Below are 21,247 nucleotides of genomic sequence, written 5' to 3'. Positions count from 1 at the left end.
CATGCTAGGTAAGGTGGAGGGTCAGAGAAAAAGAGGAAGACCCCCAATGAGATGGAATGGCCAAATGGCAGCATCGATGGACTCAAGTGTGACAGCGGTAGTGAGGTGGCCCAGGATCGGACATTGTTTCGTTCTGCTGTGCATGGGGTCGCTATGAGTCGGTTCCGACTCGATGGCACCTGACAACAACAAATTGCTAGCAAGAATGATGACATCAGAGTTGGAAGCATGGAATTACAGATTACACTTACATATGCTTTATGTATAGGAAAAGGAGGAACAACTTTCAGAAGTACAGACATACACGAAAATGTAGACAAAGCTATCGAGTGTGCCCAGATCGTGACATTTAGCAAGGATAATTTTGGTGTGTTCAATCTGTGCATGTACTGTTTGATTCGAATCTCGCTTCTGAAAGTATAAGAACTCTCACAAGCTGAATGGGGATTTAACTCTTTTAACTCATTTGGTGTGCAGTACCTATCTGGTGTGCACTACCTAACTAGGCCTATAACTTACTTATTTTAGAAGATTTATAAAGGTAAATTGAGATAGGCTACGTATAAATTTAAGGAGGTAAGAACATATACTTTGCTATTGTTTAGTATATGAGACCCACTTTTGGCTGCCTGTGTGGTAGCTGCTAATACTTTGTTGCATGAGTGAGCATGTGTTTTTCTCAAATTCATCAGTCTTTTCTCCTAGCATTCCGTCTCCGTTGTGACCCAAATGGGTGAATTGCCAAGTGTTTTATAAAGTTCACTAAAAAGGAAGCATAACAATGAAAGCGAACATTTTGGAGACCGTTGTTAAGTGCTGTCAATTTGATTCAACTCATAGTGACCCTGTGTAAGGGTTTCCAAGGAGCAGCTGGTGAGTTTGAACTGCTGACCTTATAGTTCATAGTCCAGTGCTAATCCTGTAGCTAGTCTATCCTAAAACAGTATATTCTGAATCATTTCAATGTGTTCACTTCTTTTGGGGTATAACTAATGATTTTTTCATACTTACAACATTAAGTTTTACTCTGGGTTAACATATTCAATAAAAACTTGAGCAATTCTTCAATACAGAAGGAAGAAGATTACTTAGAAGAAGTGGTTTGGGTTTGAAAACAGTGGCTGTCATGGTGTGCCATGGAGTCAGTTCCAACTCACAGTGACCCTGTACAGGGTTTCTGAGGCTGTAAATCTTTACGGAAGCAGAAAGCCTCATCTTTCTCCCGTGGAACAGCTGGTAGTTTCAAACTGTTAACCCTGAGGTTAGCAGCCCGATTTGTAACCACTACTGTACCAGAGTTCCCTTGATGCTTGTGGTGGTGGTGGTGGTGGTGATGGTAGTTATGTGCCTTGGAGTCGGTTCCGACTCATAGCAATCCTGTACAGGGTTTCTGAGGCTGTAAATCTTTACAGGAGCAGAAAGCCTCATCTTTCTCCCATGGAACAGCTGGTAGTTTTAAACTGCTGACCTTGAAGTTAGCAACCCAATTCTTAACCACTATGCTGCAAGAGAAACCAGTGTGAAAGGCATTGAGAAACAGAGTTTTAAGGGGAAAAAATGTTTTTATTGTTAACAGGAATAGTAATAAAAAAAATTTGTTATTTTTAGGTGCTGGAGAGTCACTTTCAACTCTTAACTACCCTATGTGCAACAGAATAAACACTGCCTGATAATAATGTTGTTGTTAATAGCCGTTGAGTCAGTTCCGACTCATAGCAACCCTATAGGTGAGCTTAAACTGTAGACCTTGCAGTCCAGCACATTAACCCACAGCACCACACCAGGACTCCATTTATTGAGTGCCTACCATATGCCAGGTATTAGAGACTATTTACATACGTTAAGTTAGCCTACAAAGTAGATGTTGGTGTCCCCTTTTACAGATGAGGAAACTGAGTATCACAAAAGTAAAATGTTGTGTCTGAGGATACCTAAGAGTAAAGGTAGGATTCAAACTCACATGTAAATTCCATGACTCTTTCCATTCATGTCTACTAACTAGAGATCAGCAAACATTTTCTATAGCCGGATAAACAGTAAATATTTTGGAAGTTCTGTAGCTTTGTAAGATAATCACTGGACAGTGAACCACAAGGTTGGAGGTTCAAACCCACCAACGGTTCACAGGAGAAAAATGAGACTGTGCTCCTGAAAAGGCAGTCTGGGAGATGCTGTAAACAAGTCAGTATGAGTTAGAACCAACTTAATGGCACTTAAAAAGGAAGTAAAATTTCAGGTTTTGTGGGCTATAGGGTATCGGTTGCATCTACCTAGTTTTGACATTGACATGAAAATAGCCATACATACCCTTTTATGATGACTCTTTGTTACCAAAGTCAAAAGAATAAAATGCTGGAAACCTTGAAGCTATAGATCCTGTAAGAAATGAAAATCAGCCCTCACAAGTGCTGAGTTAGCTTTAAAATTGAAGAAAAAAAAAAAAAAAAAAAAAAAATGCCGTTCTCGGCTTCTAAGCACTGTTCTCCAAAACCATCAAGGCCTTGAAAATCATGAAAAGACAGAAAGTTACAGACCAGATCAGAGGACAAAATGCAGTGTATTCTCTTGGTTTGATCCAGAACAGGATAAGAACACTAGTGGAAAATATGGTGAAATCCAAGTAAGGCTTGCCATTTAGTTAATAGTATTGTACTGATGTTACTTTCTTAACTTTGATAAATGTCTATAGTTATGTAAACTGTAAACAAGAAAAGCTGGATGAATAATATACTGGAAGAACCCTCTGTACTATCTTTGCAATTTCTCAGTAAATCTGAAACCGTCTTCTCTTGGCATCTGAGGGGTATCAGTACCAAATTCCACAGATAATTTTAAATGTCATAGTATTTGCGTACAACCTACACAAATCCTCCCATGTACTTTAAATCATCTCTGTTATTGTTAAGTGCTGTGGAGTTGGTTCCGACTTATAGCTTCGGGTTTCAGAAACGGGTGGATTTGAGCTGCCAATCTTGTGGTTCACAGTCCAGTTCTGACCTCTAGCACCACACCAGGAGTCCAGATCATTTCTAAATAACTTATAATACCTAATGCAATATAAATGCTGTACAGTGGGGCTTCAGAAAGTTCATGGAAAAATCTTGTTAACTTGTGATTCCATTTTTCCATGAACTTTGTAAAGCCCCCTTAGAAATAGCACTTTACAGTCCCTCTTAGCCTTTAAGAGATTGCTTTAGCCACTTAATTGCTTTCCCCCACCCCAGGTATTTTCATGTTAGGATTGGTTGAGTTCACAGATGCAGAACCCATGGATTTGAAGAGCTAACTATTCCAAAATGAAAATTTTAAATTTATTTATGTAATATTACTTTCTAAGTTTCTTGTAGAATCCCAGGCAGAATCAAGGCAGGGTAAATAGTTAATCAGACAGAAACAACAGTTAGGTCTTGTTTTAGAATGAATGAATAACACTTACTCCAGTCACGTACAATGGACTTTATGACATAGGAGTCTAAATTATCATTAAAACAATATTGCATTGCCATTTATATACTTACAATGCCTCACCTCATTATGTTGTTGTTGTTAGGTGCCATCAAGTCGGTACCGACTCATAGCGACCCTGTGCACAACAGAAGAAAACACTGCTCAGTCCTGGCTCAGAACCTAATTATAGATAGAGTAGAGCTAGTCCCTTTTTATAGGACTCCTAGTGTGGCACTGTAGGATCAGCACTAGACTATGAACCACAAGGTCAGTAGTTCAAATCTACCATCTGCTCCTCGAAAACCCTATACAGGGTCACTATGAGTCAGAACCAGTTCAACAGTACTTAACATTAATAAACATTATCTTGGTAAAGTGGAAGAAAAAGAGGAAGACCCCCCAATGAGATGAATTGGCACAGTGGCAGCAGCCATGGATTCAAACATAACAATGATTGTGAGGTTGGCATAGAACTGGACAGTGTTTTGTTTGGTTGTGCATAGATATGGTCGCTATGAATCGGAACCAACTCAGCATCACCTAACAACATTAGAAAACTTGGCATGTTTCAAAGATTAGAATTATAAAGATATGATACAGAATAGTAAGGTGTTACCTACGATAGTATTTGCTTAGAAAACTAGGTAGAAACTAACAATCGCTATTCAGTGAACTGTATGATAAAAAGTCAATCTCAGGGTTAATGTGAACCAAGACCTGATAAAGATAGCATAATTGAACTATAAACCAACCATACCTGTAAGTAGAATGCTTAAATCATAAAATATATGCCAGCAAAAAGAATTGTGCCGTGTTTTCAATTGTACCATGATTATCTCAAGCATATCGCAAGGTCAGTGGTTCAAACCCACCGCTTCTCTATGGGAGAAAGATGAGACTGCCTGCTCTCATAAAGATTTCAAGTTTCCCAATCTCTATGGAGCAGTTCTGGAGTGTCCTGTAGGGTCACTATGAGTCCAAATCAGCTGGATAGCAGTGGGTTTGGTTTTTGTTTTAGGGCAATTAAAACCTGCATGTACAACAAGTGTGGGGATTATGAAAAAGAATTTGTTGCATGATGGGATAGATTTAATGATTTCAAATAGAAGGCAAATTTACATATTATTAAAAGGAGATTAGGAATTGTCAGCTAAGTCTGATGCCATAACTGGGGACTTCCTGTAAAGTTGTTGTGAAGTGCAGTCGAGTCAGTTCCAACTCTTAGCGACCCTGTATAGAGTTCCCAAGGAGCAGCTGGCGAGTTCGAACCAGCAAGCTTTCAGTTAGCAGTCCAGTAATGTAGTTCCAATAAAATCAGTGCAAATCATGGATAAATTAGTTCTAAAGTTCAGCTAGAAAAATGAGTAGGGAAAGAACTTTTTATTGTTAGCTGTTTTACATTTTAGCTTTTTATTTTGAAATAACCTATATCTTAGAGAAATGTTACAATAATAATATTCGGATTCCCTATATACTTTAGCCATATTTACCAATGTTTAATATGTATCACATTATTTGATCATTTTCCATCCCCGGTTGTTATTGTTAAGTGCCAGAGAGTCCGTTCCAATTCATAGTGACTCTGTATACAGTTTACAAGTAGTTTGTTGGTTTGAACTTCTGTCCTTTAAGTTAGCAGTCCAGTGCTTATCCTACAGTGCCACACCAAGAGTCTACCAATACATACACGTATAAAATACAATTGTTTTCTAAATTATTTGAAAATATATTGCATATATTGCCTTTTACCCCTTAATATGTCAATGTGTTTCTTAAGAACAAGGATACATTCTTATGTAACTCTAGTACATTGAGGAAATTTCACAGTGATATGATTCTTTTTATCTATAGTCAATAGCTCAAAAATTTGACAGTCGCCTCAGTAGTATCCTTCACAGCATTTTCTCCTCCTGTACAAAATGTATTCCAGATTTGTATATTTCACTTAATTTTCATTTTCTTTTCCCTTAATCCAGAATAGCATTTGTATTGCACGACTCAGACGTTGTTTAAAGACTATATACCGGGTTTTTTATAGAGTAGTTCTTATTTCGAGTTTATCTGATGTTTCCTCAAGATTGTTATTAAGTGTTATCAACTTGGTTCCAATTCATAGTATTCCTATATAGGATTTCCGAGGAATGGCTGGTGGGTTTGAAGCACCAACCTTGCGGTTAGCAGTCTAGTGCTTAGCTTACATTATCACACTAAGACTTTGGGATTAAAATGCAGTAATTGAGGTTTTGGTTAAATATTTCATAAGTGAGGTCTTGATCTCCTCAGGGAAGCACATCCAAAGGCATACAGTGTCAGTGTGTACCTCCTTTGCGATGTTAAATTTTATCACCTCGTTGAGGTGTTGTTCAGTTTCTGCATTCTGTAATTCCTTTTTCTCCCTCTGACCTTGTAAGCATTCCGAGGGAAGACACTGTCAAACCATTCAAAGAGCCTGCTCTTACATCAAATTTTTCCCATCAAACGTCACACCCACTGGTGATTCTTGTGGAAACCTGTGATTTTCTAGTCCTGCTATTCCTCTGCTTTTGTTACTCTACTCCCCCCCCCCGACACACACACACACACACACACTCATTTTTTAATTCATTTATTCTTTTACTTATCTGTATGGATTCTTCGATTTCTAATTTACTCGGTAGAGTATAGTTCATATTGTATTGATTGTAATAGTCACAATGCCTGATATTTGGCCTCCGGTAACCCATCCAAGCTGACTCCTGTGTCCCCCCACACCATGTGAGCACATCTTTACTTTGTGGCACAAGGTGTTCCAGGCTCATCTTTCCTCGTCAATTCTCCAAGAATCTCTAGTTCCTTTTAGTTGGGAATGGTATTGAAAAACCAAGCCTGGCCACTAGATACCCTCCTTAATCTTTTGCTTGTAGACCCTTGAGGAGACCAATGTTAAAGGTGTGTGTGTGTGTGTATGTATGTATGTATGTATGTATATATATATATAAAAGAGAGAGAGCGGAAGAGCGAGTGTGCGTGCGTGGTTTGTTTAAGACCGATACCTCTAATTTCAACTCAACCTCATAAAGTGTTTTCTTGCCTTTTCCCACTCCCTATTTCATCTTCCACAGTGATAACTGTGGCTCTTAAACATTCAACACGTTTATTAATTGTTAAACCCTCCAATACAATAAAGTTAATTCAAACCACTACACCCATACTCCTATGAAAGATAAATCTACTTTAGAGCGCAATAAGAAGGGTCTTCAAAAAGTCTGTGCAAACAGTCCTGCAATAACAGTGACCTACTGGTATGGCATTGTGGGGTAATATACTAGAATGCAGAGTAGGCTTGAACCACAAGGTCAGTGGTTCAAGCTCACTAGCTGCTCTTAGGTAACCCTATACAGAGTCACTATGGGTCAGAACTGACTCAACGGCACTTAGCAACAACAACAACAAGGATAGATACATGGATAGACACTCAGGCTGAACAGGTGTGGGAGGGAGAATACCCACGCAATAGAATGAAAACCAAACCCATCAGTCACAAAGCACTCGCCACTCAGCTGGATTTGAAAATCATTTCAGTTGCCACACAAAACTCAGAGGCTCACAGTTATGTGATTTATTAGGGAAGTTAACAGGTTATGATTCAAGGTTGGAAGAGCTCAGGGCACAGTTGTTCCACTCAGGACAGCCTCTCCTTAACCCAGCCAATATTACAAAGCTGTTTTAGGGCTGCTGATAGATACCCACCAGACACACCACTCCACAACAAGCCTCGCCCTGAAGGCACTCAGCTCTAGCTCCTTGGGTCAGCAAACCTAGCCTCCCAAGTCAACTGCCTGGATTCACTCCACTCTGCAAGCAAGCAAGCCTCCTACCCAGAGTCATTCAGTCTCACTTACTCCCTGAGCTGGAGAGCCCCCTGCTTTTTCTTGTGCTCTTGCTCCTGCTCCTCTGCCTCTCCTCCGTTGTCACAACTTTCTGTCCATGGGTCAAGGAGGTTCCATTCACAGGGATCTCTGGTTCCAAATGATATGCTCTACTGCTGACTCTTCTGTGATGAAAATGAGATTGCCCCTCCTGCTTCTGAGATGGCTCATTTTATACCCATACTAAAGTTTCAAGTTTTTACAATTACAGTTAATTTTGTTAGCATCCACAGCTGAATCATGTCATTTTATTAGCATCTTCTCCTGTTTTCTCTCACCCACACCCATCAGAAAGATGTTACAAAGAGATATATTAAATAATTCAGTACACCACAACCCACAGATATACATAGTTTTGACAGAAGATATTTGTAACTTTGCTGCAAATATATCCATAAATTGGGGTGGGGGTATACAGGGGGCAAAGTTATGAAAACTTCTTAGGAATTATCACACACCTTGAAGGAGTGATTTGCTGGGCCTGGGGGCTCAAGGCCGTAGTCACAGAGGACACTATGGTCAATTGGCATAACATAGTCCACAAAGGTATAACATAGCCCACAATGTTCTGCATCCTACTTTGGTGATTAACCACCAGGGTCTTAATGATTGTGGTTGGTCATCTCTCTAAGGTGCAACTGTTGGTCTCTCCCTGTGTGAAGGGAAGGAGAGTGATGAAAAAGTGTGGCCACTGAGACTAGACCTAGATGGTACCTGGCTACCACTACCAACTCTTCTGAAAAGGGATCACATTAGAATATCCTGACTAGAGTAGGAGAAAATCATAAAAAAGACTAGACTTAACTAGTTATAGAGACTGGTGGAACCCTGAGACTATGGCCCTTGGTCACCCTCCAGGTCTAGTACTGAATTCACCCCTGTGGTGAGTTATATACTCAGCCAAGCAATACAGAATTATGTAGGGTACAACAACACTAGTGAGGAATGCACACCATAGAATGAGTAACCATTCACAATCAAAAGGACAGTGTTTACCTGAGGACAAAGTTCTGAAGGGTTGGAAAAGGAGGAATGGAAACAAGAATCACAGATCACAGGGAGGAAGTGAAATAAGTGATACTAGGTTAAGGGATTGCAGTCAGTGGGATGAAACAGTGTGTATGATTTATGGAATGTAAACTTTGATGATCTGCTCTGCAAGCCTTCAGTTAATTCATAATAAAAAATTGTTTTAAGTTCGTGGAAAGATGGAATTGGAAGATAATGCAATTTTTCCACGAACTTTTTTAAGCTCCTTCGTATTTGTTGTTTTTCCCCTACTTTAGATAACATGTAGTCAAAATACTGTGTTCCAAAGCTAGTTGGAGTCTTGCTCAGTCCCTAGTGTGCTTATTCAATTCATCTGAAGTACAATTGGATTGATTTGCTACCATTTTTATTCAGTTTTAAGGTTGTTGTTTAATTTTTTATTAAACTCAAACATTAGCCTGCTTCCAAAACGTCAAGGAAATATTCTCTGCATGGGACCCTCCACCTGCTTCCTCTCACCCCTGCCTATTGAAAGTAACACTTTGTTTTCTGGTTTATATTCGCTATGTTTGTTTGTTCTACCAAAGTAAGCAGAAAGTTATATGCAAGTTTTCCCTTCTTTCTTACAGTATATTACCTTGTTAGGTAGAATACTGTGTAAAGTCTTCCACTTTGCCCTTTTCACTTTATAATAGATCATGTGTAGTTTACTCCATATCGATTCACTAAATCATCATACTTTTCACATAGTATCATTATATCTATGTACTGTAGTTTATTCAATCACTGTCATACATTTGGGCATTTTGAGCATTTTCAAATTTTTCCAAATCTAAACAATACCTCAGTGAATAAGCTTGGACCATGCATATTTCTGTATTGTTGAAAGGATGTCTCCAGGGTAGATTCCTAGAAGTGAATTGGTGGGTAGGAGAGAAAGGTACTTGTAGGAAGATGTTGCCAGGTAACCCTCCGAAAAGGTGGTTTAATTTCCCATCCCCACCAAGAGTAGACACTTGACCATAGCCTAACCAACAGAGTGCATTGTCAAGGCTTGGAACTTTTTCCAACCTGCTTGGTGCAGTGGTTGGTATCTCAGTGTAGTTTTACTTTACAATCCTCTTACTATGAATGAAATTAAACATCTTTTTATAGGTTTGAAAGCCGTCATGCACCTTTTTTTAGTGAAGCGGTTTTTCATGTCTGTTGCCAATTTTTGCTTAAGAATTTTGGTCCTCGTGTTTTAGAAGTTGCTTATGCATCAGACATATCAGCTTTTTGTATGTAGTTGTTGTTGTTGTTAAGTGCCGTCGAGTCAGTTCCGACCCATAGCAACCTTGCACAGGGTTTCCGAGGCTATAAATCTTCATGGGAGCAGAAAGCCTCATCTTTCTCCTGCGGAGCAGCTGATAGTTTCGAACTGCTGACCTTGTGGTTCGCAGTCCGATTCGTAACCACTATGCTACCAGCTCAGAGCTCCTTTGTATGTAGTACATGTTATAAATACTTTGTTTCTGTCTGTCATTTCACTTTTGCTGTTGTTTGTTGCCATTCAAAACCTTTAAGTCAGAATAGCCTCAATTGAAGATTGTTGTTATCAGATCTGAAAATGTAAAACAAACACACAGTCATAAAACGTTGTAAGTATAAGTGAAAAAGAGAAAAGTCACTCAGGTAAATGGCCTCCAAACAGATATATTTGAGTTTGTGAATATATATAAATAAATTTAGTGTATATGATAAAATTTTTGTTGTTGTTATGTGCCATGGAGTCGGTTCCGACTCATAGTAACCCTGTACAAGGTTTTGGAGGCTATAAATCTTTACGGGAGCAAAAAGCCTCATCTTTCTCCCGCAGAACAGCTTATAGTTTTGAACTGCTGACCCTGAGGTTCGCAGCCCGCCCGATTCATAACCGCTAAGCTACCAGAGTTCCCTTATGATAAAATTAGACATGCTGGGCCTCTCCCCACTAGATGTGAATAGCACCCCACAGTCTTTACAATCAGAATGTCCCCAGGCCTTACCATGTAACCCCTGGAGGCCAAGATTGCTTCTGATTCAGAGTTGCTGATCAATATATCCAACTAAAAGTAGCATGACCACGAAGAATTAACTCAGACAGGAATTTTTGACAATATTGAAAATTCTCCCTTGGAGGAAAGTAAACCTTTAGTATTTAAAGAAGCAATAAGTTTGATACAAATGAAGAAAACTATAAAATTGAAATTCAAGCAACAAGTTGGAAATATATAGTGTCTATGACAGTCACATTACATTAAAGTTTATCACTATGATAACCATCCCAACAGGAAGTGGCTAAAGGACACAAATAGGCAATTCATAAAAGAAATCTAAATAGCCAGATCAATATAAAACAAACTAATCACTAATGCTATAATCGGTGATTCAGAATGAAACATGAGTAAGTAACTTCAGAATGAATATTTACCTTTCACATGAGCAAACAGGAAATAAACTTACCATGGGTCTGGGGAGGCGGGTTCTTCCACAGAGTGCTAGTAGAAATATGAATATGTATAAATTAATTAAGCACACTGGGAAATACACTTATTAGACTTTTCAAATAAATACATAACTCCTACTTAAGTAATTCTACTTATGGAACTTTATCCGAAGGAAATAATTGAACTGTTTATTCAAAAGTTCATTGCAGTACTATTTACAATTGATAAGCAACTGAAAAACTATGCTTAACAAAAAGGAGTTGGTTACATTATTAGTACATCCTTATATAATGGAATATGTACGGTGAACATCAGAATTTATGATGGGGTAAAATGTACAGAATTTATGATAATAGCTAAGTTATAACTTAGGTAACTTAAAGAAACTTAGGTTTCTTATTTCTGATACAGATTGGTACATCCCATTTCTTCATTTTTAAATTCTATTTATACAAAGCTGTTAGCAGAGATTTCATGCTAAGCCTGTATAGAATTTTCTAATTTTTGTATCTATTATCTGTTAAATTGTGGGAGAAAGATGAGACTTTCTGCTCTTGCAAAGATTTAAAGCCTCAGAAACTCTATACAGGGTCGCTATGAGTTGGAACCACCTCCACAGTACTTAACAACAATCTGTTTAATTATATCTATTACTATTCCTAATATATCTATTTTCTGATATCCAATAAATGTGAACTATTTATAAAGCATGCTGCATGCTATCAAGTAGGTTCCGATTCATAGCGAACCTGTGAAATTTAGGGGTGGGGTGTGTGTTTATATATCTCTGATACATAGATTGATACATTCTATTTTATTTTTTATTCTGTTTATACAAAACTGTTAGCAGGCTGTAAACTTGTATGGAAACAGAAAGCCTCATCTTTCTCCCTCTAATAGCTGGTGTATTTGAACTGCTGACCATGCGTAATCCACTATGCTAGTACTAGAATATTAAAAGTACCCTGACAAATCTGTGTTGGAAGAAGTACAGTCACAATACTACTTAGAAGACAGTACGGCAAAACTTCATCTCTCATACTTTGAATATGTTATTAGGAGGGACCAGTCCCTGGAGAAGGACATCATACTTGGTAAAGTGGAGGGTCCATGAAAAAGAGGAAGGACCCCCAAGGAGATGAGTTGACACAGTGGCAGCAGCAGTGGGCTCAAATGTCACAGTTGTGAGGATGGTTCAGGACCGAGCAGTATTTCCTGCTGTTGTGCATAGAGTTGCTAAGAGTTGGAATCTAACAATAACAAAATTTATAAAAGAACAGGAAATAGTTTTTTTTTCAATCCTTTGTTTTCTATAGTAAAATTAGCAAAACAGAAATAAGGGACTTTCTATAGTGGTGTTCATGAAAGCATTATTTAGAACTGGAAAAAAAAAAGGATAATATTAATCTCCCCCCAAAATTATCTATAGAATAAAGTGTTCTGTGGAGTCTTAGAGGCACTCTGGTAGCATAGTGGTTATGAGTCGGGCTGCTAACCTCAAGGACAGCAGTTCAAAACAACCACTGGATAAAGATGAAGCTTTATGCTCTCATAACGATTTACAGCCTCAGAAACCCTGTACAGGATCACTATGAGTCAGAACCGACTTCACGGCACATTACCACTAGCACTAACATGAAATCTTGGTGTGGTGCTGTAGGATAAGCACAAGACTGCCAATACTAATAGCAAGGTCAGCAGTTCAAACCCACCAGCCACTCCTCAGAAACCCTAGAGAGGGTTGCTGTGAGTCAGAACTGACTCAATGGTTAGCCATGGTTGTCTCTGAGTCATGAACAGTAGTGGCCCAGTGTTACTGTTGTTCCTTTCCAGGCAGGAGACCTGAGTTTGATTCCCAGCCAATGCTCTTCACACACAGCTCCCATTCATCGGGGTTTGCTACAGTGCTGAACAGGTGTCAGCAGAGATTCCAGACTCAGACAACTAGGAAGAAAGGCCTGGCAAACTGCTGAAAACCAGCCAGTGAAAGCCCTGTGGGTTGCAATGGTCCAATAGGCAACCCATCATGGGAATGAATGAGACAGCGTGTCGTTCTACTGTGCATGGGCTAACCGTGAATTGGAAGCCAGTTCAACAGCAACGGCATTTCTGAATCAGAGTCATGGGTGCTGTTTGCTGTATGTTTTTCTTCTATACTTCCCAATTTTTTGTTAATGAATATAGATTACTTTTGTCTCCAGGAAAAATAATATGTTTTTAAAAATCCAAACATATATATCAGTTTTAAAAAATGCTTATTATTAGCCCTATGAATCTTATAAAAGAAATGAAGCCTAATTTGGTATGAAAACAAAACACAGTATTTTCCTATGTGCATGTTATTAAACTCTTTATGTCTCATGTGAAAAAAACTAAAGGAAATTAACCTAAAATTGGATTTATCATATTGTAGGTGGCTTCAGGTGAATGCAATGAAGACACCGAAGTTTACAACATCACCCTCTGTACCGGAGATGAACTCACTCTAATGGGGCAGGCAGAAATCCTATATGCAAAGACTTTCAAGGAAAAGTCAAGACTCAACACGATATTCAAAAAGATCGGGAAGCTCAATTCTATCAGCAAACTGGGTAAAGGCAAAATGCCGTGCCTCATTTGCATGAACCACCGGACCAATGAAAGCATCAGCCTTCCATTCCAATGCAAGGGCAGGTTTAGCACCCGCAGTCCCCTGGAGCTTCAGATGCAGGAGGGTGAACACACCATCCGCAACATTGTGGAGAAAACCAGGCTACCTGTGAATGTGACCGTGCCAAGTCCCCCTCCGAGAAACCCATATGATCTCCACTTCATCCGTGAGGGACACCGTTACAAATTTGTCAACATCCAGACCAAGACAGTGGTGGTTTGCTGTGTTCTGCGGAACAACAAGATCCTCCCCATGCACTTCCCTTTGCACTTGACTGTTCCCAAGTTTAGCCTCCCAGAACACCTCATGAAGGGTGAAGTATGGCCCGAAACCCTGGTCCATCACTGGCTGGGAATCTGCCAAGAACAATTTGACATTGATGAGTATTCACGGGCTGTCCGTGACGTGAAAACTGACTGGAATGAGGATTGCAAGAGCCCCAAGAAGGGCCGGTGCTCTGGCCACAACCACGTGTCCAATTCCCTTAGCTACGCCCGCGATGAGCTCACCCAGTCCTTCCACCGACTTTCAGTGTGTGTGTATGGCAACAATCTCCATGGAAACAGCGAGGTGAACCTCCACGGCTGCAGAGACCTTGGGGGAGAGTGGACCCCCTTTCCTAATGACATCCTGCCCTACCAGGACCCTGGTGATAGCGGAAGCGACTACCTTTTCCCAGAAGCTAGTGAAGAATCAACAGGCATCCCTGGGAAGTCGGAACTTCCTTATGAGGAGTTGTGGCTGGATGAAAGCAAGACCAGCCATCAGCCTCTCACTCGATCCTTGAGCGAGAAGAGCAGATGTGATCATTTCAGAAGTTCTGTCCGGTCTAAATGTGTAACTTCTCCTCTTCCTGCCCCTGGGGCTCTGGGAGCAGCAATGAAGTCTTCAGATATCGCCCTACCTCCACCTCCAGTGCCTCCCAAATCTGAAGCCGTAAGTGGTTTCTATTTTTTGAGTGATGTGCCAGTCTTTTATGTTTGTCTGCTCAGTCATTCACCGTTTCCATAAAGAAAGGGAAACGCCCCAGCTAAAGAGTGTCAGAACCATCAAATTTTGGCGTGAAATAGAAAGGCTAGCTAGATGATATTTACTAGTTAAAAGTTTTATTGTACATTTTATGAGAAACACTCTGAGGAGTATTTGACAGGAGAGGTTTAATCATTACTTTTACTGTTGTGTAGAGAATGGATTACGGAGAGGAGAGGGTAGAAGCCAGGGATCAAATAGAAGTCTGTTGCAGTAAAATAGATAGGAGATAAGGATGCTTTGGAACATAGCAATTGGTAGCCATAGACATCAAATCAAAGAAGAATAAGCTCTACAGAATATATTTAGAGGAAGATCCAACAGCATCTACTGATGAATTCGTGTGGGGAGTAAAGAAAGGAGAGAAATTAAGGTAAACTAATAGATATTTAGGAGTCCTGGTGTGGCGCTGTGGGTTAATGAGCTGAACTGCAAAGTTGGTTTGAACCGCAAGGTCGGTGGTTCAAGCTCACCAGCCACTCCTTGAAAACCCTTATAAGGGTCGCTATGAGTCAGAACTGACTCGAAGGCACTTAACAACAACAACAACAACTAGATATTTAAGGAGCTCTGGTAGTGTAGTTGTTACGAGTCAGGTGGCTAACCTCAAGTTCAGCAGTTCAAAACTGTCAGCCGTTCCCCAGGAAAAAGATGAGGCTTTCTGCTTCTGTAAAGATTTACAGCCTCAAACTCTATGCAGGGTTACTATGAGTCGGAACTGATTCTGCGCCACCACCACTAGGTATTTAGTGTGAGCAACAGAGTGGATGCTAATGCCGTTTAAAATGATGGAAGAGACTGAGGCAGGTCAGAAGGTGGGAGAGAATGGTAGCAAGAGGTATCAGAATTACTTGTAACCCTCTCTGTGTCCCTGAAATTACATTGCTAGCAAAGCATGATGGCACACGCACATGTACACACACTCCCCACAGGAGTCCGGGTAGTGTTCTTTTAATTCTGTAAACATAACTCAATCGGAGGTTAAGGAGGCTTCTATCAAATTTTAATGTGAAGACACAAGACAGAAATGGGGCCCTCTGCTTTGGCCATGTTCTTTAATTGACAGCCATTCAAAACATTCAAAACTTTTGATACTCATGTTTGATCATTGGATTTCATTTATCTTTAAGGAAGAAAGTGCTAGAGGCACTGGATAGAATTTTGTTCATTTATCTGACAATATTTACTGCAGTGATTTCCTTTTTTTCTTTCCCCAGGAAAGCCCTTTAAGAAATATGTGAACATTTATATAAATTCCAATATAAAGAGTTAAGATTAAAACTAATCTGACTGAAGCACAAAATGTTGGGAAGGAGATCTTGATTATCCCCCACTCTCCCTCGCCCTCCTCTCCCTTTAGCTCTCTTTTCTCCCTCTTTCCTTCCCTCCCCATACCTCTGTAGAACTCTGGGGTGTGAAGAACACAGTTTCAAAGCCATGGAGTTACTGGGCTGGAGTCTAGAAATATGAACCACCAGTAAGACCTGAACTCTAAGCTTTAGTACTTTTCGGATGTATAAAGGTGACCAAAAGCCATGGAGTTTCTGGGCTGGAGGCTAGAAATACAACCATCAGTAAGAACTGACCTCTTAAGTTTTAGTACTTTTGGGATGTCTAAATGATGAGAGATAAGTTAAAAGGTAGTGAATGATATAAGTAAGATGTAGATATACACTGTGTGTGGGAATTCAGGAGAGAAAGAGATGCTGCTTGTTGAGGGGTGGATAACAGAAGCCTTTGTGGAGACTGTGACATTTTAAATAAGGGTTAGAAAATATTCAAGAATTGGAAGAGCAGAGGGATGAGAAAGAAGAGTATGCAGACACCCAACATTACGTGAGTAAAGAGCTAGACGCTGGGACAGCTTTAAACACTTAAGCTTTACATATGTTCTGTTGGGTTCATTGAAAAAGGCCGGGTGGCTCCAAGTATGGAGCTAGATCACAGTCAGCCCCGAATATGGGGAAGCAGAGTTTAGAAGAACAGTCATGATACTTAGCTGTCTGTAAAGAGTCCACATGACTGTAAAATCTACCCAAGATTCTACCTGTTTGCTCCAGGGCATAGAAACCTGCTGTAAGACTTTGCCCTGCTCCTTACAGACCTTCCAGGGATCTGGAAGTGACTAGATGTGCTGGGGAAAAGTTGGGGCCAGTCTTGGTGGAATTGGATTCCTTAGCTGTTGTATTCATATCAGTTCCCTGAGGAAGTCATCAAAAAGCCAGTAAAAAAGTGAGGGGTTGTTTTTCATAGCAAGGAGTTGAGGCAATTTTAGGTGGTCTCAGCTCAGTCATACATTTGATATTACTTGGTTAGGACCCTGGTCTTCAATAGGAAGGAGACCACATCAGCTTTTCCTACCTGACACCTAGAAGGAACTCCTGTTGGTTGACTGACTGACTCACCCAGGATGGTCACACCCACAGGTCATTCCTCTAACCAAACCCAGAGGTAGGAAGCAAGTATCGCTTCTCATTCTCTGGTCAAGGAAAGATGCCTAAGAATTAAGAGTCTGATTTTGACCCTACCACTTGGTGCAGGGAGAGGGGAAATGCAAGAGTTGAATTTGAAACTAAAAGCAAATCTTACAGGAGAGGAAAAGACATTGGCCCTCATTCTAAACTTTAATTTCTTAGGATGTAAGAAACTTTGCAGAGCATGTGTACTGTTTATAAAATGCTATAAACATGAAGATTTTCTTACAAACACCTGAAGTCATTTCATTTACTTACCAAAAAAACAGAAAAGAGAAAGGGCATTTCATATGAAGTCATATTTTTATTGGTTCTGTGACCATGAAATGAATTTTCCATTTTTAGGGTGTCCATGGGATCCAGAGAACGTCATCACTGTTAGATGTGGCTTCAGCTTGTAATTTTCAAAGGGGAACTTTAATAGGGCATAAATTCAAGTACTCCCACAGAATTAAATAAAGCTTCTTCTTTGGCTAGTTTCAGTGGAGTGAGTCCTGGGAGAGAGATGATGAGCAGTGTGTCTAACGGCCATCCCACCAGACAATAAAAGGAGGACTGGCTGGACAGTGTCTGGGAACACGCCCACTCCCACCAGCTTCCGAGGAATTGAAGGTGCTAGAGGAATATATGTCGTTCATCGTCAAAGAAGCTAAACTGGCCACTGTTGAATCTACTCTGGGTATAGCGCACAACCCAGTCCTTTTCAGATCTAGAGGCTCCATTGCAGCCCTGTCACTCTCGTCTTTTGCTAATAATTGTTCTCATTGTCACTTCCAACATCATTGTCCTGAGTAGTGACACATGTTTGTGAGATCTTCTCCTTAGAGTGAGAATAACTAGGAGGACCAGTCTTTCCCTTTCCATGATAATGCCTCCTGGGTTCCCCGTGTTGTGCTGCAGATTTGCTATCTGTTCCGTTTGTGCATCGCCGTCCTTTCCTCTCCTAAGTAGGAAAATTCACTTGTCAGCCAAACAGAACTCCTCAGTGGAGGAGGAATTCAGACATTTGGTACTTGATGGGGCAATCTAGCCTTATGTTCCAGTCATCTCGCATCCTCTTTAAAGATTGTTTAAAACAGTTTTTTAAACTCAGAGCTCTGTTGCTGACCTCTACAGAGTATGAGAGGCTATTTCCTGCCCAAAAAGAATGACCTAGGGAAATGCAAATGGTTCCAGTGTAGAGAAGGGACGCAGCCACTGTGACCCCTAGAATTGTAGCAAACTGAGTGGTGACATTTTCATTTTTTTTTTAATTGTGCAAGTTGTCCCCAGATCAAATGATTTACAGCCCCACTTAAGTGGAACTTACTGGTTCATGTATGTGTTTTAAAGCAAATGTTCAATTTTATAGGCTTTATATAATTTTAAGGTCCCTGGGTGGCACAATCAGCTTGCATTCATCAGCTAGTCTAAAGGTTTGCAGTTCAAAATCACCAGCAGCACCATAGAAGAAAACTTGGCAATTACAGCCAACAAAATCCTATAAACCAGTGCTATTTGGTAACATACAGTCTCAATGAGTCAGAAGCTGCTCGATGGAACCAGTTTGGTTTTTTTGATCCATAATTTTAGATGTCCCTTGGTGGTACAAACTAGTACTAGATTCACCAGATACACCTTGGAAGAAAGGCCTGGTGATCACCTTCTAAAATGTCACACCCTAGAAAGCATTATGTACAGTTCTACTCTGAAGCACATGGGATCACCATGCGATAGAATCAACTAGATGGTAACTAGATCCATAATTTTAATTTTCTACAGTATTTACCCATATGCATTCCACAAGTAATAATGTTTTCTTTCTTTTTTTTTTTTTCTTGCAAGTAATAATCTTTATGGACTATTCCCCACCCCCACCCCCGGAAGGTGCCATTTTAGAAAGCAGTGACTAGAATGACTACTCTGTAAATAGAGTATTTTGACTTCCATATTTCTCTGATTTATGTAATGAATTATAAATTGCTATCAAAACTATAAGGTCACAAGTCTTCTAAGATCATTTATGCACATTGTGTGGCTCTGCAGGGTAATGCACTATACCACAAGTTCTGTTTGAACCACAAGGTCAGCAGTTCAAATATACCAGCTGCTTCTTGGAGACCCTATACAAGGTTGCTGTAAGTCAGAGCCAGCTCACCAGCACTTACCAACAACAACATCCTACCTTATCCTATCTTAGGACCTCGGAGCCCAGTGATCAGTGTCCTCCATCAGTAACAGAAAGAAATACATTCATTTGGGGTTGGTTGCTGACATCTCAGCAATTTCTAAGATAGCTCCAAGTTGTGAAGGACTGATTTAAACCAAGTTTTATGTGCATTTTTAATGAGGAATTAGTTAGCCTTTATGATAGACTGCCATTCCTTCTCATAACTCATGAGAAACAAGACATAGGGATTGAGTTATTAGATTTCTAACCCATATTCATTGTTAAGAAGCTGAAAGTTCATCATAAATAAAGGTCTTTTAATGAAACAGATTGCCTTGTTGATATCTGAGAGAAATAAAATTTAAAGAGTGAATTTAATGCTAGGTTGACTGGGCCTAACCCAGTAGGTATTTGGAAAAACTGATTTAATGATAGAGAAGTGAGTTAGACTGTCTAGGTGTCTCTCAGACAGGCTGAACAGTTGATGAGGAAATGGAAGGACGCAGTAGGCATCTTTGGAGTCTTAATTCCCTTCTCAAATGTAACTGGAAGCAGAGACGGTTGACCTGCCGCAGGCCATGAATAAATCATTAGAGACCATGTAACATTGTGTGTTAGAGCCACACTCTGGTTTGAATCCTCATTCTACCACTTATGGCTTCATACCTTGAGCAAAATCTTTAAGCTCCCTGAGTCAGTTCCTGTGGGGATAATAACAACTTCTTTGTTGCATTATCACATTGTACAAAGTACTTGGCACTTTTCCCTTGCACTTGGTAAGCATTCAATAAATTGTAGCAGTGACTTAATGTAAGACATATTCCAGTTTAGAGTCAGATGGTGGTGGTAGTGGTTGTGTGCCACCAAGTACATTCCAACTCAAAGTGACCCTATATAGGGTTTCCAAGGCTATAAATCTTTACAGGAGCAGAAAGCTTCATCTTTCTCCTGTGGAACAACTGGTAGATTTGAACTGCTGACCTTGAAGTTAGCTGCCTAGTTCCAGAGCTACCAGAGTTCCTTTTGGTCAGATTGTTGTTATTGTTAAGTGTCGTCGAGTCAGTTCTGACTCCTAGTGACCTTGTATAAAGTTTCAGGGGAGTGACTGGTGAGTTTGAACCACCAACCATGCAATCCAGTGCATTATCCTACAATGCCACACCAGATAGGAAGTGATATTTTGGAGATTTTCCCTCTCCTTTCTTGATTAAAAATTGGAGAAGGAAAGTCATTCTCTTCTGATGCATAGGCTTGCCTCAGAGGCATCGAGGCCACCAGATGGGCACCCATCTCAAAAGCACCTAGGGAGGGGACAGTTGTTACTTTTTTTTAAATTTTTTTAAGTCATTCATACATTCAACCAACATTTCTTGAGCACCTCCTGAGTTAGGTTTTTGTGCCAAATCCTAGAGATCCAGTGATGAATAAAACTGAATTAAGCCTTACCCTCAAGGAGCTCACAGTCTAGTGGAGATATAAACATACAAACAGTACAGTCCAATGCAGTGAGTCCTAGAATAGAGGCATATCTAAGGGTCTATAAAAACAGAGCAGTGTGTGCATTTCGGGGACAGTTGTTCCTTATGTGCCAGATGTGCATGGTGGGGCTGGTCATGGGTGGTGGCAGCAGTGGTCATGGTGATAGTGGTGGTTTCCTTCGAGTTAATAGCAAGTCATGGTGACCCCCGTCTATCAAGCACTTAACCATTTGTGTCACCCAGGGCAGAAGTGCATGTAGTAGTTTCTTTTGCTACATTGGGTTTTAAAGTAAAACATACTTTTCATCTGACTAAGAAAATGTCTGTGTGATAAGACATGTGTTATAGTGACCTAGCTGTGGAGCCCAATTAGTAATTGTCATAGACTAAAAGAGCTACTGAAGTGCTTGACGTTCTGGGGATCGTAATAATTTATAATCCTTTAATGGGGGTATTAGGGGCTTGAGGAATTAGAGTGCCCATGAAAATGCCTTGTGTTGCTCTAAAGCTGCAATACCTACCAAAGAAACTCTAACATTCCAAACTCCAAAACTCCAGTATTAATAGTAAAGCTGAGAAGTTGTCTTGGATATTTGAGTTCCTGGGGCATGGCTCGATTATTGTCCCAGCATAATTCTGACGTGTGGTTCACCT

General features: G+C 40.1%; 1 protein-coding gene across 2 annotated transcripts in view; it reads left to right on the top strand.

Moving 5' to 3' along the window:
* The window catches only part of GAREM (GRB2 associated, regulator of MAPK1), a 248,827-nt gene that overhangs the window by 213,743 nt on the left and 13,837 nt on the right, over positions 1-21,247 (top strand). For both annotated transcript variants that reach the window (XM_006835048.1, XM_006835047.1), the window contains exon 4: positions 13,227-14,399. In XM_006835048.1, the coding sequence (XP_006835111.1) occupies positions 13,227-14,399 (1,173 nt within the window). The remainder of the gene's footprint in view (positions 1-13,226; positions 14,400-21,247) is intronic.

Source organism: Chrysochloris asiatica, unplaced genomic scaffold (assembly GCF_000296735.1).
Source record: "Chrysochloris asiatica unplaced genomic scaffold, ChrAsi1.0 scaffold00015, whole genome shotgun sequence".
NCBI lineage: Eukaryota > Metazoa > Chordata > Mammalia > Afrosoricida > Chrysochloridae > Chrysochloris > Chrysochloris asiatica.
The sequence above is the reverse complement of the archived record's forward strand: the minus strand, read 5'-3'. Positions and strand labels throughout refer to the sequence as shown.